Source organism: Bos taurus, chromosome 21, assembly GCF_002263795.3.
Source record: "Bos taurus isolate L1 Dominette 01449 registration number 42190680 breed Hereford chromosome 21, ARS-UCD2.0, whole genome shotgun sequence".
NCBI classification, from domain to species: Eukaryota; Metazoa; Chordata; class Mammalia; order Artiodactyla; family Bovidae; genus Bos; species Bos taurus.
In genome coordinates, this window is record NC_037348.1 from 59,976,383 (window position 1) to 59,989,792 (window position 13,410).

At 41.2% G+C, this 13,410-nt stretch overlaps 1 protein-coding gene across 2 annotated transcripts in view; it reads right to left on the reverse strand.

Moving 5' to 3' along the window:
• The window catches only part of DICER1 (dicer 1, ribonuclease III), a 71,127-nt gene that overhangs the window by 20,077 nt on the left and 37,640 nt on the right, over positions 1-13,410 (reverse strand). For both annotated transcript variants that reach the window (NM_001435022.1, NM_203359.2), the window contains 6 exons: positions 6,651-6,783; positions 5,143-5,385; positions 4,457-4,608; positions 1,775-1,907; positions 1,034-1,109; positions 210-349 (listed from right to left, as the gene is read on the reverse strand). In NM_001435022.1, coding sequence (NP_001421951.1) covers positions 210-349; positions 1,034-1,109; positions 1,775-1,907; positions 4,457-4,608; positions 5,143-5,385; positions 6,651-6,783 — 877 coding nt within the window. The remainder of the gene's footprint in view (positions 1-209; positions 350-1,033; positions 1,110-1,774; positions 1,908-4,456; positions 4,609-5,142; positions 5,386-6,650; positions 6,784-13,410) is intronic.

Consider the following 13,410-nt stretch of genomic DNA (forward strand, 5'->3'; position numbering starts at 1 on the left):
GAAGTGAGAAAGGGCACATGCTGTACATGTGACAGCGACGGGGCTGCTGTGAGCAGAGCTGTGAACGAGGCCGGGAGACAAGCTGAGACCCACGGGGTGGGCTGCACTGCACGGGTTTGGGAAGCCAAGCAAAGGAATCCGGGCCTGGTACAGCAAGCAACAGCAAGTCAGAAAGGCTAGGTTTGTATTTGGTTCTAACCAATACCTACTGCTTTTGGGTAGCACTGTCTTCGTTTTGTGGAACCTGGTCTTCCTGGAACACTGGTCTCTTCTTCATCGTGTAAATCCAGCTCTTCCTCATATTTAACAGTCTCCTTCCCAACTGGCATCAAATGGTCATCCAGTTCGCCTGAGAAATGTAAAGAGAAGGAACGTGATTTTGTAATAAAATGCTCAATCCTGATTCTGCCTAATTAATCAGTGGATCATCCAGAGCAGCTCTGTGCTGGGAAACAACTGGACAAATCACAAAAACTAAAGCATCTGTGCTTTTAACAACAGAAGAGTAATCACGTGTGATAACTGAAGGCAAAGTCGATTGTGAGGTTCATATATTCAGTATGATGAGGATTATAAATTCTGTTTTAAGACTCAAAAACAAAAACATGTAAACAGGAAAACGGTATCAGATCATCCTTTTATGAATGCCACCGGAAAACAAGTCCACCCATTTTTTAAAAAACTTTCATCTGTACATAAATATAGACTAATTTGAGAAACTGATACATTACAACACAAAACATAAATGTTCACGATTCAACAGTCAGAAGACCTTATTACATTTATATATTTAAAAGGAGTTAGAATTGAGAGCAAATACATTACAGCTGCTCAGCTGTGAAAAACAGAGCTCTTCCACCTTACAGGGTCTTCAAGTTACATCACACTTACATCTATCCTCCCCGAAGCATACCACCAGCAAGGCGTTCACAGCCCGCAAAACCCTGGAGACCCATAAAGCCCTTGAGGTGCTTTTGTTATACAATGTCTTTAACTTTATTTTTATTTACATGTGTTTTTCACACACTCTTACCAATTTTGTGCAGTTTTTCACAGCAAATGAGAGCCACGACTCTTTCAGCCAACCGAATGCAGCTCATTGGGGGACCCTGGAAGTTACAAAAAAAACATGTCCACAGTATATGCATGGAGCTGGAGTATTGGCGCATAAAACACAGATGAAACCTCTGCCCTAGTATCTTTAAAGCTGAAATTTACCAAAGTTCTTCATTGTGAAAAACATCAGCCAGTTTTAAAAGATACTATTGTCTATATTTGAAAGCCATCTTTCAAAATCCTGCCCAGTAAAACCTACACCAGTTATCATAAAGAGTTTACAATCTTGATGAATTTAAATTTCAGTAAGAATTTAATATATCAGCATTGAGACCAAGGACAGCAATTGTACAAAGGTATATTTTTCCAATCAACAACAAAATCACTAGAACAGCCCAAATGTATTTAATGAATTCTGTGTCACTGTAAGGATCTAAAGCCACAAGGGAATGATGCCGCCAGAAATGTTCAGAGTAAAAGACTTTAGAGGAATCTTCAGAGGTCGTCTAGCCTAATTCAGAGAGTCTACAAATTACATATATATAGTCTATTGAAGACTCGAACACGTAGTTGACTACAAAAGAGATTTTAAAATGTACTTTTTAAAGTAGATTTAAAGCCAAATTTACCTATAACTTGCACAGCCTTAGAGAAGCTGAAAACAAATCCATTAACGACATTAACTTTAAGGCACAATCATTTCTTTTTCTAAACTTACAACAATGGAGGCTCGAAGAGGTGAGTTAATTGGCAGATAAAGAGTTGAATAAAATGTACCATCAGGCAACTCTCGGGTTCTACATTTAGGAGCCAGATGAGTAAACGGATCACTTGGTAATCTAGCACAGTATCTGTGGGGGGGAAAAAAAAAAGAAATGGTAACACTGAGTCTACAACTAAGAAACAGAAGGAAAAAAACTGATATTCACATTCTACACTTTGATTTTTTATGTTCCTCTTTCCCTCTACTGGATAGGTATTTATATGCGTGGTTTCAGCATCACTGCTTCAAACTTTCAATAAGATGGACTAGTATGTTTATATATATAAAACTCTGAGATGACGTTTTATATCTGTGCTGTTCAACAGAGAAGCCACTGAGCTCTTGAACTGTGGCAAGGGCAGCTAAGAAACTAAACTTTTTACTTTAATTTTCATTAAAATTGATACTTGAGCATCAACAGCCGTATAGGTCTAGAGCTATGACTGGACAGTGCAGAAAGTATTGTTCAGAATCCATTAAGGGAGCAAACCGCTGTTTGTTCCTTAGTGATCACCAACAATTGTGGGGGCCTGTGCAAGGCAGGCATCAGCAGTGGGCCCGGTGTTCACCCAAGGAGGGCAGGAAAACAACCGGGCCACCCCACAACAGCATGAGGAAGGCAGGCAGGAAGCCGGCCCTGAGGGAGCTTAGCCCGAGCAGGGAGGGGGCCGGGACAGGAAGCCAACCTGGCGGGGAAGAGGATGCATACAAGGAGGGCAGTGGAATGGGTCGCGATGCTGCAAGGCCAGGACCTGCAAAACGAGGGCTGCTGAACACGGGGGCAGCCCCTGGAGGAGGGAGACCGCTACGTACGGGGAGCCTAAACAGTAATTTATCTGACGACAAGGGGAATTGAGATTTCTCACTATTAAACAAGACAGCCAGGGAGAAAGATGGAAAAGGGGACAGCAAGAACAAACCCTCTGGAGTCACAGTCAAACTGGAGCTAACCACAGACAGGCAGTCAGATACAGGTGTAACACACGTGAAAAGGCACGGACGTATTTTCTAGCTCCATTTGCCAAACAGCCCGGCAGCAATGATACTCCAGAGGCAATGAACATACCTCGGTTTCTAAACACAACTCATCCTCCACTAAAAGGAGCCAGGACCTTCTGGAGAAATAGCCAATATCTAGCCTGAGGGCAGGGAAACTCTGAGTCTAGAACATCTTGTGTGCCTTAAAATACAGAAATGTCCAAAGAATAATGGTGATGTGTTAAAAAGACACTGAAGTTACACCGAAAGGGTCTTCATCAGCCAAATTTTACACAATTTTCACATCAAAATAAACAAGAAACGAGAGTAAAAGACTAAAAATGACTGAGCCAAACAGGAGTCCATTAGTTCACACTAGATAAAAAACATAAAAGGAACAAATAAACAGAGAAAAGAGAAAGCTCCTTCTCATGGCAAAATGACAACTAATAAATGCAGAAAGAATTAGGGAGTCAGAGAATCCCCATTTGGAAGACATCACAGAAATAATCGATCTAGGCAAGAAATATCAATGGGTGAAAACTGAGGAGAGGGATGAATTTTATATAATCTCAGAATGTCTCCCCATGAAATACTCATGAATTACGGAGGGGGAAAAGGCAACTGTGCAGGAGAGAAAGCCGGCCGACCTCAAGCAAGTGACGACAGTTGCCGCTGTCACCAGAGGACAAACCGACACACAGTGACCCGGTCAGAATGCAAGGAACCGAGCATCGCTTCGCTGACGTGCTGGCCAAAAACGCGCACCGGGGTCCAGGCATGAGAAAATACCAAATGAACCCACACTGAGGGGCAGACGACACAGTGACTGGCCTGCCATCCTGTAAACATTCAAGGTCATTCAAGCCCAAGAAGGACTGAAGAAAGCTGCCAGGATGAATCAGACCAGACAGACGAGGAAAACAAGCATGCTCCATGGCCCTGCGCTGGACCCTTTCCCTTCAGAGAACATTCTTGGGAAACCTGAGTGGATTTTCTCTGGGTGTTCTTTGCAATATTCTTGGAACATTTTAAAGCATCCTTGCAATATTTTAAAGTTTAAAACTGTTCCCAAATAAAAAGTTAAAAAGAAACGCTTACATTTTCTGCTCCTCGATTTTGCCTCTGCATGAAATTTATACTGATATGTAATCTAGCTATGCATCTGCTTTCCTTAGTTCTTAAAAATGTTATCACCAAATCAGGACAAAGTACGGATAAAATGGCATATACTTAAAAAAAAAAAAAGTTAACGTATCAAGTCTCCCATTTCTGCTAAAGGAAAATTCAATGGCCGCCAACACTTGACACAAAACAAGTTTCAAGATTTAGAAAAGAACAGTGAGCGTTACAAAATTAATTTCAATCCAATTAAAAGATGTATGCATTCATTAGGTCGGCCTTAACAATGAGAAGGGAAACATTTATTTCTGCACAATACTAGAAATATTTATTTCTGCACAATACTAGTTTTGCATTCTGACCAAAAAAAACAAGGAACAGAAAAAAGCAACTTCTTTTTCTGTCACTGAGGCATCACAGGCCATAAACGGAGAGATTGGTTATTGCTTGCAGATGGTGAACAACACAATACTTATAGAGTCAGACCGAAATCTCACGGTTCTCACAGGTTGGCTACCACGTAGCCTGCGGCCGTACCTGTTGACGTGCCCAATGGCCGTGTTGATCGTGACGCGGGGACCGTCCTCAGGCCTCAGCACATACGGTGGGAAAACATCGTCGTCATCCACCACGGGCTCCGTGTCGGCCTCCCCGGTATCAACCGACTTGGAACATTTGTTTCGCAAGATCTGAGCAGTTTCAGAACAGAATTTATGAGAACAAATGCCTTTCCTGCCACTGAACCTAAGAAAAAGCTCTCTTGACATGAAATATCTCTCTCTCCTAAACACATACCTCAATACTCCAGAGCCACCTGCTGCAGACAGTTTTTCCCAATGCATCCTTCCCAGCTCCAGCCATATGGAGACGTTCCCATACAGGGAACAAGACACTGAACTACACCGACCTACCAGCACACAAGCGATCACCAGTCTTACATGAGTATCTGGGCTGTGTCATCACTCTCAAACCAGTCTCCAACTCAGTCAACGAGGATGACACCGTCCACGTGAACAGTGTACTTCCTAATCTTCCCCAGTAACCTATATGACCATTTTCACTGCCATTTTATTGTAAAATACTGCTGGCTCTGTGCAATTACTCTCAACTGTCTAATAATCTACCCACTGCACACCTCTGTTGAGACTAATCTCTGAAGATACAACTGTTTTTATTATTTCTATATGCACAGGAATAACTTACAGATAACATGTACATCTTACCTTTTCAATAGCTTTGTATGTTTTAAGGTCTTCTTCAAAACTCTTTATTTTATCTGTGTCTGCTAACATTACATAATTAGAGATGGGTGCCCTCGCTCTTCCCTTGGACTGAACGTAGGATCGATACTCTGTGGGCAGATCGAAACGAACCACCAAGTTGCATTTCGGTATGTCAACACCCTCCTCCACAATACTTGTTGCAATAAGCAGGTTGGTTTCATGTGCTCGAAATTTCCTAAGTACCTGAAAAAAATCCACCAAGAAAAGGAATTCTAACAAAGTTTCCAAAGAAAAGAGCACAGTGAAATGAAGGGACAACTGTCATTTGTGACAGTACTCTGAGCACTCGTAATCCAGGCCAGGCTAAAAACAATGAGTATCACACAAAACTCCAGACACCATGAACATCCGGACAAAGAAACTCTGATTCAAAGACATTTTCAGCTGAACATGACTTGAAAAAATCAAAATGCCTTTCTACTTTAGAGAAGCACCCATGGACAAATCACAGTCTTTTGGCTAAAGACACTGGCTTCTTTAATAACCACCAGAGTGACCAAATGAATTCACTTCTGAAATCCTGTGGATATTCTGTGCCTCCCTATGGGACCTATGTCTGTGCACCTATGCCAACATCCCTCCAAAGATGTCAAAACTGTGTCACTAAAATCCCTAAATCACTTGGAATTAAAAACTACAAGCAAAGCATCACTTATTTTCCGACATCTTGGGACATACTTAATGTAAGGGATCATAAATGATTTTTTTTTTAACTGAAAAGTTTTTTTCATACTAGATTTAAGGTAACATCATTTCCCAATTCAGCGTAAGTTAAATAAGAAATTAAGCTGGGTTTTAGACTGATCTGTCAAGACTCTGGCTACTGAACTCCCCAAACTTGGAGTATTATCAAAGAAAAATGACTTCAACATGAATGATTCTGCTTTTAACTTAAACAACAAATTTTACATAAAAAGTTTTTATTTGCAAGCCAGGAACACTATGTTAGGTTTTTATCATCTTTACAGTGCTATTTCCTATATCAAATCTTGAATAAAAAGCATGAAAAAAAATTAAACCAAAAATCTTTAAAATATATTGTTGTTTTTAAAATAGTCAACCAAGGTAGGACTTTGAATAGCAAACAAAACACATTCTAGGAAAAAGATTTCAGTTTGTTGCTTCAGAATCATAACAAGTCAGCAAGAGTTATATTTACACGAGCTGTCTTCTTCTATGAAACGTAGCTGTGTATCCTCAGCCCCATAAAGGAAAATAAAATGGCCGATGGCAATTAAGACACAAAATTGATTTACCAGACAGGTATTCTAATTCTACACATGAGAATCATCGTTCGGCTACCTCAAGGGAAACGGTGAGTCTCTGTTTACGAGTACTCTATATCACCAAAAAAATGCAGAGGAACTATAGAGAGAGGGGGTTCCTATGGGCAGAGTTTATATATGTTCTGAAAACTGTTACTGTAAAATTATTTTCACTTAGCTTACCTCTTCCTGTTTTCTGAATTCCGCTTCCATCTGTTTGTTCCGAGGCTGATTCTTTCCGATGCCATGTCCAGTTATAAAATTGCTGCTGATGTAAGCCAGCTCTGGATCTTGTTTGCCAGCTTCCTTTATCAATCTAAGAAAATTATACACATTTGGAAGTTAAGCACTGCTGAGGGAAAAAAAAAATTAAACTTTTGTTTGTAGGGTCTCTCTTAAAGTGGAAACAGGAATTTTTTTGCCCACATACCTAACAAACCAGTCTTGGTATTTTCCCTCCTCTAGCTTAAAAAGAAATCACCATCGCTCTTCTCTGTGTCAATCTGTGCACTAAATACTCAGAACACCAAAGACAGGGTTGATTTACACGACACGGGTGAACAAAATGGTCACAGTCCCTCAAACTTTCTAATTTGGCAGTAATGACCTTCACAGAAACGTGGCCTGGGAAGTGACAGCGCTCAGCAGAGAGAAACATGGACTGTCCATGTGTTCTGGCTTTAGGCCAAGCCCTATAATGAAAAAGCCGCACACACTCTAAGCGCATGCACAACTTGCCGCAGTGGTCTTGCCCGTCTCTATGACCAAGCTTTCCGAGAGTTAAGTACCAAACACCCCAAGGGAAACTTCACTCTCCTCTCTTTCCGTGTGGTAAGAGTCCTAGCTGCATGTGCAAAGAAAGAAGCGTGTTATTTCTGTTCGATTTACCCCAGTGCCCTGTCCCCCTGGAAGGAGGGCTCCAGGGCAAGGAAAGCCTCCCTCCACTGATAAGCATCTCCATTCCCAACACTTCATGGCCCTGCGGACGGCCACTGACCACAGTGCTGCATGAAAGGCCACTGAGCTTCAGCCCTGCAAGGCTGACAGAGCGTGCCTCCCTGCAAGGCTGAGATAACTCCCCTCCCATCCGGGCAGGAGCTAGGATAGGCTCTTGAGCTCGTTCCCCTTCCTGCCTGCTCCTCTCTATCAACCCAGAAAGCTTGTCCCTGAAAGCGGGCCCTCGGCTACAAAATGAAAAAGAGCTACGGGACAGGCTCACGTTACATGGGTGCAGAAGGTTAACAGTTAGTGTTGCCATTACAGCTATTTTGGAAATATCCACATTGGAAAACTCAGCACACAGGATAAATGGTTCCACACCTGACCTAAGTGATCCCATATGGTTCCTCTGAAGTCATACAACGTAGCACAAATTCCTAATAGAAAATTGCATTTTTAAGTCAAACCATTCTTTTTTTTTTTTTTTAATAAGTACATGAAACAGACTAATATCAAAGCCCTGGGAAAAACCTTGAATGGCCATCTAGAATATCTTCCTGTCTCCAAATCAGTAAAACACTGGCATGCCTAGGTTGGTTTGAGAGTCTGCTCTACAGTTCAAGTACCTAAAATGTTCAAAGTCAGAAAGTTTTTTAATATGTTCAAAGATTTGTTATTATGAACTTATGATGTCAGTAACAGAAAACAGTGTTACACGCAAACTGCATGCCCCAACATCTAAAATATGAAATCAATTACTGTAGAAATAATATGTACTTCCAAACTTTAGTTTATGTAAACAAGCAATTTGAACAAAACAGAGGTTTAAAAATGCGTTTCCAGTTACTCCTAATTAGGCAGAGAATGTATCTTAATTTGCCTAAAATAATAAATCTGGTAGACTTCAACTAGCTGAGAATTGGAAGCACCAAGAATACTTTTATTTCTCCTTAATGAGACTCTCATCAGGACTGCAGGGAAAGGAAGAAACAATGAGCACATTCAAAGACAAAGTCCCTTGTAAGCAGCAATTAAATGCTACATACCTATGCTCACAATGTTTAAAAAGCAAAAATTTCTTTATCAGATATGTGTAAGGAATCCCTAAAGACAAGCTATGGGCTTCTAGAAAAACAAACCCAGGTCTACTGCTGTCAGGGCACTTGTATTAATAAGGACTACACTATCTGCCCTGAGATCTCACGGTACCACAGAACTGCCAGGACAGAATCTCGTTCTTTTAATTTTACACTGAGTTTATGTGAGTTGTTCCAAAAGCAAGCTGTCTGATAAAGAATGCTGTTCTCTAGTGCAGCAAACACTCACTGCTGCTGCTGCTAAGTCGCTTCAGTCGTGTCCGACTCTGTGCGACCCCACAGACAGCAGCTCACTAGAGCTCCTCAAACAATCTCTAGCAAGCAAGTGATTTTTTTTTCCTGTTTTCAAATTCACCTGAAACCAGTATTTTTGTAAAATTCCATGAAAATTAACTACTAAGAAAACATAACTTAAAAAGTATTAAAATTCAATGGCCAACTGTATAATATTCAGCAGACATAAAAATGTGAGAGTTTATAAATACAATCATATTCAGCAGACATAACTTACTCTAAAAACTAAAAGAGCTGGTGCTTACCGTCCACCTCTGTACCTTCCTCACCGTGGCCGGCACAGGCCCACCCTGTGCGTGCACACAGCCTCCCCGAGCACAATATCAGGCGGTAAGACTGCGGTGTTTGTATACAGTGTCTCTCACTAACGACTCAGTAAGAAAGGGAGGTATTATTATTATCTTATAGATGAAGATGTTGAGGCTCTAAAAAGTGAAATAACTTGCACAGAATATACACCTAAAAAGTGAGTGAAGATAAAAAGAACCAGGGCTCCTCGGAGAAATGGCTGATTCCATGGCTGAAGCATTCTTCTACCAGAAAGTCAGGCAGGGTTCAAAAATCAGAAGGATCGGGGCATGTCAAAAGGACATAGGCACTAACCTCCAACAGCCCCCAGTGGCCCACGGTGGAATAACTTATACAGAAAACTAACCCAGCATCAGATCATAACCAAGGTATAAAATAAACAAACACAAGTCCACAGTGATAAAAGAACATGAGTCAACAAATATAAACAGATAAATAGGATAAAAGAGACATGTTTCCCTTACAGAAGAATTTCAGTAACACACATAGAGAAGCCCCTCTCCAGGCATGAAGCTGAATTCCTCTCTCCCCAAGATAAACCAGCTTCGGTGACCTGCTTCCAAAGAATAAAGTAAGAAATAAGAAAAATAATAACTTCACAGTGGAGGAAATGGGCAAGTGCAATCATAATCACGTGATGAAGTTTAACATTACCCACGATGGTCTGTGTCGAGACCACGAATCCCCCTAAGATACAGCAACGAGAAGGGCACCTCATATCCGCAGCCTTCTTTCAAATGCTAAAACCCAGTCTAATCCTGAGAAAAACATCAAATTCAAACTGAGGGGCAGTCCACAAAATACCTGTCCTCCTCACATCAAGGTCGTCGAAAACAAGGAAAGAACAAGAAGCCGTAAGAGACCAAAGGAGATTAGGGGGAAATAGAACTAAATGAACTCTGGTACACCTTGGATTAAAAAGAAGACATTAATGGGAAAACTGGGGAAATCCAATAGAGTCTATAAGTTAGTTAATAGTAATACACCAACGTTAGTTTCTTGGTTGCAACAAACGTACCCTGATAAGGTAAGATGTTACTGACATAAGATATGGGGGAAACCCAGAATGGGTAAGGGTACTCAGTACATCCCTGCAACTTCTCTGTAAAGACAAAGCTACTGGGAAAAGAAAGGGGTGGAGGGATGGGGGATAGAGAGAAGACATCAACCCAGGTTTGTTCAATGCCAAAGTCACACAATACTCATAAATCACACAGTGAAAAGAGCTCTAGACTTGGAGAGTAGAAGTCACTTTCTGCCACTTGATCCTTGAGTTATTTCAGGAGGTCTGCGAAATGCCAGGCTGGATAAAGCACAAGCTGGAATCCAGACTGCTGGGAGAAATATCATCTATGATAGAGTAAAAACATCTATCTTCTTCCCTCATGGAGTGCTCTGAAATTTTAAAACTATATAAAAGTACCAGACATGAACAATGGACTGGTTCCAAACTGGGAAAGGAGTACATCAAGGCTCTATACTGTCACCCTGTTTATTTAACTTATATGCAGAGTACATCCGGAGAAGGCAATGGCACCCCACTCCAGTACTCTTGCCTGAAAAATCCCTTGGCGGAGGAGCCTGGTAGGCTGCAGTCCATGGGGTCGCTAAGAGTCGGACACGACTGAGCCACTTCACTTTCACTTTTCACTTTCATCCATTGGAGAAGGAAATGGCAACCCACTCCAGTGTTCTTGCCTGGAGAATCCCAGGGACGGGGGAGCCTGGTGGGCTGCCATCTATGGGGTCGCACAGAGTCAGACACGACTGAAGTGACTTAGCAGCAGCAGCAGCAGCAGCAGCAGCAAAGTACATCATGCGAAATGCCAGGCTGGATAAAGCACAAGCTGGAATCCAGATTGCTGGGAGAAATATCAATAACCTCAGATACGCAGATGACACAACCCTTATGGCAGAAAGCAAAGAGGAACTAAAGAGCCTCTTGATGAAAGTGAAAGAGGAGAGTGAAAAAGCTGGTTTAAAATTCAACATTCAAAAACTAAGACCATGGCATCTGGTCCCATCACTTCATGGCAAATAGATAGGGAAAAAAGGAAACAGTGACAGACTTTATTTTCTTGGGCTCCAGAATTACTGAAAATGGTGACTGCAGCCATGAAATTTAAAAGATGCTTGTTCCTTAGAAGAAAAGCTATGACCAACCTAGATAGCGCATTAAAAAGCAGAGACATCACTTTGCTGACAAGGTCTGTATAGTCAAAGCTGTGGTTTTTCCAGAAGTCATGTATATGCATGTGAGAGTTGGACCAGAAAGAAAGCTGAGTGTCAAAGAACTGATGTTTTTGAACCACAATGTTGGAGAAGACTCTTGAGAGTCCCTTGGACTGCAAGGATATCAAACCTGTCAGGCCTAATGGAAATCAGCCCTGAATATTCATTGGAAGGACTGATGCTGAAGCTGAAACTCCAATACTCTGGCCACCTGATACAAAGAACTGACTCCCTGGAAAAGACCCTGATGCTGGGAAAGATTGAAGGCAGGACTAAGTGGATGACAGAGGATGAGATGGTTGGATGGCATCACCGACTCAATGGACATGAGTTTGAGCAAGCTCCCGGAGTTGGTGATGGACAGAGAGGCCTGGTGTGCTGCAGTCCATGGGGTTGCAAAGAGTCAGACACAACTGAGCAACTGAACTGACTGACTGATACAAAAGGTAAATTATAGACGATAAAGCCTTCAGTATATAAGGCAAAAGAAAAACTGTAAACCCAAGACTGTACACATACAACAGAAGTAGCTGTTTTTTATTTTTCTGATTAGGAGAGTAGAAAACCGCCCATGTATTACAATAGCTTCTACTCCCGTGAAACTGTGTGCTGAAGAGTGGTTTTTCCTCCCATTAAATTGATGGAAGGAAAGAATCTGGATTTCAGGAAGTTTTTCTAAGCTTATTAAAAAGCTTACTGGAACAAGACCTCTATTGTACATTTAATTAGCTGCCCATAAAGTAAACCCTCAAACCACTCCTGATTCATCATCCAACACTAAATTCCAGGCACACTTTATGAAAGTTGATCGCAATTAATCTGATCCTCAAAGTCAACAGGAACTAACACTGATTTCTGATAAACCTTTTCAGGCTAATATTCCTTCAGTGAAAACTGGCACATCTCCATACTTACAAACACACGTACAAAAGAGGAAAAAAGGAAGAAAATGAACCCCCAGTCCTCTCCAAGCCCCAGAAAATGTACTTAATTCTTAACCCATCCTGTGTGGGGCAGGGAGTCCGTCTAGAACTCGGCTTAGAACTGTGCCAACATTAAACTTTTCTGACCCCAAAAATGCCTTTCCCCCATTCTAAAAAATAACCTGAGTAGTCATGCACTCCCTGGACTGTCTCCTGGCAGTCTTCCCACTGTAAAGCTCTGGTTGTTAGCGTTCTGTGATACCCAAGGGCATGATGATTATACAAAGAAGTGGAAACGAGGAGGCAGAATATCAGGATTCTTGAATGGTCTCTGCCACTGACTGGCAATTTAACTCAGAGCAAATCACTTATCCTCCGGACGCTTTCCTCTTTTTTTTTTTTTTTTTTTTGCTTATAAGAGTAAGTGGGTTGGATTAGTCAGGGAAGTTCCTTTCCAATCTTAAACTTCTGATTTCAATGTAATTCACTACCTAAAATTATTTCACTTCATATCCATCATCAGGATCAGGCCCAATGACTAAGAAAACTTCCAGACTGAAAACCGCCAGATGACGACCCCAGAGTCCAATTTCTCGTTACTCAAGTACATTCTCAAGTCAGAAGCAGTTCTTTTTTTTTTTAAACCCCAAATTACCTCAGGAAACAAAGTTTAATTTCTCCTCAGAGATCAATACTTGCAGAAAAGGTTCTTAGGGATCAACTTTGGCCAATTAATAGATCTTGTAGAAACAAGTAGTTTGAAGTACTAAATAAGGACTCTTTTTGGCCCTTACAAATAATAGAGCAACCATCCACAAATCAAAAGAAATATGCATTAAGTGACCACGTGACACAAATTTGAAGTGAAGCTCCTTGGCTGGGTCTATATTCAGGAAAAACACACTTCTACTGAAGAAGGAGGTAGGGTGGAAATTTACAACCTAATTGGCATTCACTGCCACCTTTGCCAGTATTCTCTGAATTCCTAACATTTTTATTATCTTCTGATTCAGAAAATTTTAATATGTAGTCTATGAACCAATTCAAATTTCAAACCCAGCTGTTACATGCTTTTCACTGCAAATGTGCAAACCTGAATAGGCATTTGTTAAGAAAAAAAGCTAACACAGAAAAACTAGCCACAGCAAT